Raw genomic sequence first — 3,815 nt, 5'->3', positions numbered from 1 at the left:
AATTGCATAACATGGGTGCACTCACATACATGCAGGAAATATACTCATACACATAAAATAAAAACAATAAATAAAATATTTAAAAATAAAAAAAAAATAAATAAATAATTGTCTAACTACCAGCTAAGTAGGTAGTAAGAGCAACTGGACCATTTATTTTTCCATTTTGGAGGATGTGGGATTTGAACAGGGTCTCACTCTAGCCCCAGACTAACTGGAGCTCACTATGTAGCCCAGACTGGCCTCAAACTTGTGGAAATCCTCCTGCCTCAGCCTCCCAAGTGCTGGGATTATAAGCATAAGCCACTAAACCTAACTAAGAAGTCTTTTTGTCTTTTGTGTTTCTGGTTTTAGACTCGGCTTTGAACCTAGCATCTCCTGCATGCTAGGCAAGCACTGGACCACTGATACTTCTTTTTCATCTCCCCCTCCAGTCTTTTTCCCACCCAACTCTACCTCATCCCCAGAAGCTTAGTAAGGACTTTGCCTTGAGACTCCTGGGTTGGCCTGGAGAGAGAGAAGCACATCTGCCAGGCCTTCAGAAGGGCAGTTAGAGGGGAACTAACTGTTCCCAGAGTTGCTTCTCTGCTGACTCTTTATCACCCTCTTTAGATTAAATAGCAAATCCAGGATTCACATAGTACCCTGGTACTCAGCCTGTGCACACACCATTCATTCTTTATCTCAGGCACAGCCAGAGGTGCCTTCTGCAGTCTGAATACCCCTAGACATCAAAACATCTTCCTTTTTCTTTCTGGAAAGTAAAAGTAGAGAAAATCCATACTGTGATCTACTTAGCTACAATTTTCCCAGGTGTCTATGGGGTATCAGCTATGTTACCACCAGATGGATAAGAGTGATTTTTTATGCAATTTCATAACAATAATTATGTTTCATTGACACTCATCAACATTGACCCACACATCAATCCTGTAATATAGATATTTCTCTTCTTTTACAGATGATGTAACTAGGATTCAGAAAGGTTAAATCATTTTTCAAAAACATGTTAATACCTGTCAAAGCCAGAAGGTTTAATATGAACTAACAGAAACTTCCTTAATCATCAGAACAATTTAGAAAATTATTTCTTCAGTGTAAGTAAGGTGGGAGGAGAATGCAATATTAAATTATAAAATTAAAGTCATGGAGCTGGAGAGATGGCTAAGAGGGTTAAGAGCTGTGTGTGTGTGTGTGTGTGTGTGTGTGTGTGTGTGTGTGTGTAGACAAAAATAAATAAATAAATTTTAATTAATTAATTAATTAATGACAGGTTTACCTTTAATCCCAGCTCTCAGGAGGCAGAAGCAGGCGGATCTCTATGAAATCGAGTCCAGTCTGACCTACATAGAAAATTTCACACTAGCTAAGGCTACAGGGAAGACCCTCTCTAAATTAAATAAATAAATAAATAAATAAATAAATAGTGCACAAGACCTGTACAAGCCCAAGCCAGACATAAAACCAACATGCAGCCAGACGTGGTGGCACACGCCTTGAGTCCAGCACTCAGGAAAGGAAGAATCAGTTTTCTTTAAGGGTATGATGCCAGCTACACTGACCAGGCTCCAGGGGATGGACCCACACCCAAGAGCATTTGGGGAACACAAATTAGACTTGATAGGCCTTAAAAAGAAAAAGAGAGGGCATGAAGTGCAGAAAGTAGGGAGGTGAGGGTGGGTCTGAGAGAAGATAGAGAAGGGGTTCTGATGGAGGGAGCCTAAATATGATTAAAATACACTGTATGAAATTCTCAAAGAATCAATAAAAATATTCTTTTAAAAAATCAATAATAAAATATTTAAAAATTAAAGTTCTTGGGGCTGGAGAGATGGCTCAGTGGTTAAGAACACTGTTCTTGCAGAAGACCCGGGTTCAAATCCCAGCACCCACATAGCAGCTAACAACTGTTATGTAACTCCAGTTCCAGGGGATCCAGCAGCCTCTCCTGTCCTCTGCAGGCATTGAATAACACAGGTGTACTTACCTACACGCAGGCAATACATGCATACACATAAAATAAAAATAACAAATATTTTTTAAAAATAAAAATTTAAGTTCTGTTCTTCCCCACTGCCTTTTTATATCTCTACTACACTGTGTACAAAGGAGTAGATACTGAACATCAGCCATATTAGTTATAAAAAGATAATTTCACTTTGAAAACTGAAGAGTGGACACTGGATGTGGTGGTACACACCTTTAATCCCAGCACTTGGGAGGCAGAGGCAGGTGGATCTCTGTGAGTTAGAGGCCAGTCTGGGCTACATAGTAAGACCATGTCTCAAAAAGAAAAGAAACGGCAGAATGTTTGAGGCTATTTAAAATTCTTTATACTTACATAGGATTGCTAAGTCTGAGCTGAGAAAAAAGAAATTGATCCTTTCAAAAAGGATCACTGTCACACCTGAGAACCTACATTAAAGTCTATTGACCATTTTAAAGTCTATGATGGGCTGAGCATGGAATATATGTTCCTAAAATCTGTTCCGGGTTTAACTCTAACTTTCAAAATAGTACTTGCCTTTAAAATGCCCCAGGCTTATAGATTATCTCCAAATTGGTGTACTTTGCTTTCTTTTGTATAAAACTGTTTTCCAATAGAAATATAATTGAGTCATATACATAACTTTAAATTACTTGGTATATACATTTTTTAAAGTATAAAGAAACTGGGTATGATGGTGGACACCCATAGTCCCAGCTCCTAGGGAAGTTGAAACAGAAGAATCTATTGAGCTTAAGAGTCAAGCCCTGCCTGTGCAATATAGTGAGAAATCCCATCTCAAGACAAGAAAATAAAAAAGATAGACATGAGATTTTAGTGATTTATCTTAACTCGGTATACAGTTGAAATACTACCATTTCAACATGAAATCTATGTAAAAATTATCAGTGAGATACACTTTTAGTTTTTGTCTTCAAAATCTGTTGTATGATTTATATTTATAGTATCATGCTCAATTTGATGTAGCTACATTTCAAATGCTTAGAAATCACATGTAGCTAATGGCTACCATATTGGACAGTGCTTTACTGTGTATTTGCTTAGAGAAATTTTATGTTACATACACAAATAGGAAATACTTCAGAATACCTAAAGCCCATTATTGACTTGAGTATATAGTATATTTGTTCGTTTTAGAGAGAGAAATGCTAGCTGGATTTTATCACTAATGGAAATCCATAGCAATGATTTCCCCTTTCATGATATGAACAGTTATCAGAAAACATTCCATTCCAGGGAAATTCAGGTGTATCTACTTTCACTCATCTGTAACCTCAGGGAAAGCTAATATGAACACCCATTTCTCTTCAGAATTTGCTTCAAAGGTTAAATACACAAAACCTAAAACCTCAAATACATTTTTTAAATGTTGGTATCATTAAAGTAGGCTGGGATATGAGTTTTATTGTAAGCAGTTCCAAAATTTACTAGACATTTGTGACTTTTTTTAATTAAAGACATGTTATTTCGGCTTTCTAGATAGATCAGTACTTACGAAAGGACTTTGAAAAAGATGAGAAGCCACGTGACAAGTCGTATCAGAATGCAGTTTTAGAAGACATCTTTAAGAAGAATGACCACAATGGAGATGGCTTCATTTCTCCCAAGGAATACAATATATACCAACATGATGAGCTATAGCACAATTTTATTTCTATATCTTTTAGCATCTTACTGTACTTTATATAGAAAGCAAAGTCACTTTTCTCCAAGCTCTATTTTCTCGTTTTCCCCTATGAAAAGGTATTTGTTTCCCTCAATAGGTGTAATTTTGTATAATAAATGTAAAGCTATTTTGCAAATTTAA

General features: G+C 36.5%; 1 protein-coding gene across 2 annotated transcripts in view; it reads left to right on the top strand.

Moving 5' to 3' along the window:
- Nucleotides 1-3,815, top strand: part of Fkbp7 (FKBP prolyl isomerase 7) — a 12,265-nt gene extending 8,450 nt beyond the window's left edge. For both annotated transcript variants that reach the window (XM_008855341.3, XM_008855340.3), the window contains exon 4: nt 3,488-3,815. In XM_008855341.3, the coding sequence (XP_008853563.1) occupies nt 3,488-3,649 (162 nt within the window). In that variant the 3' untranslated portion in view covers nt 3,650-3,815. The remainder of the gene's footprint in view (nt 1-3,487) is intronic.

This window comes from Nannospalax galili, unplaced genomic scaffold, assembly GCF_000622305.1.
Source record: "Nannospalax galili isolate Female #2095 unplaced genomic scaffold, S.galili_v1.0 scaffold346, whole genome shotgun sequence".
NCBI classification, from domain to species: Eukaryota; Metazoa; Chordata; class Mammalia; order Rodentia; family Spalacidae; genus Nannospalax; species Nannospalax galili.
Note: the sequence above shows the minus strand (reverse complement) of the source record. Positions and strands in the feature narration are given on the sequence as shown.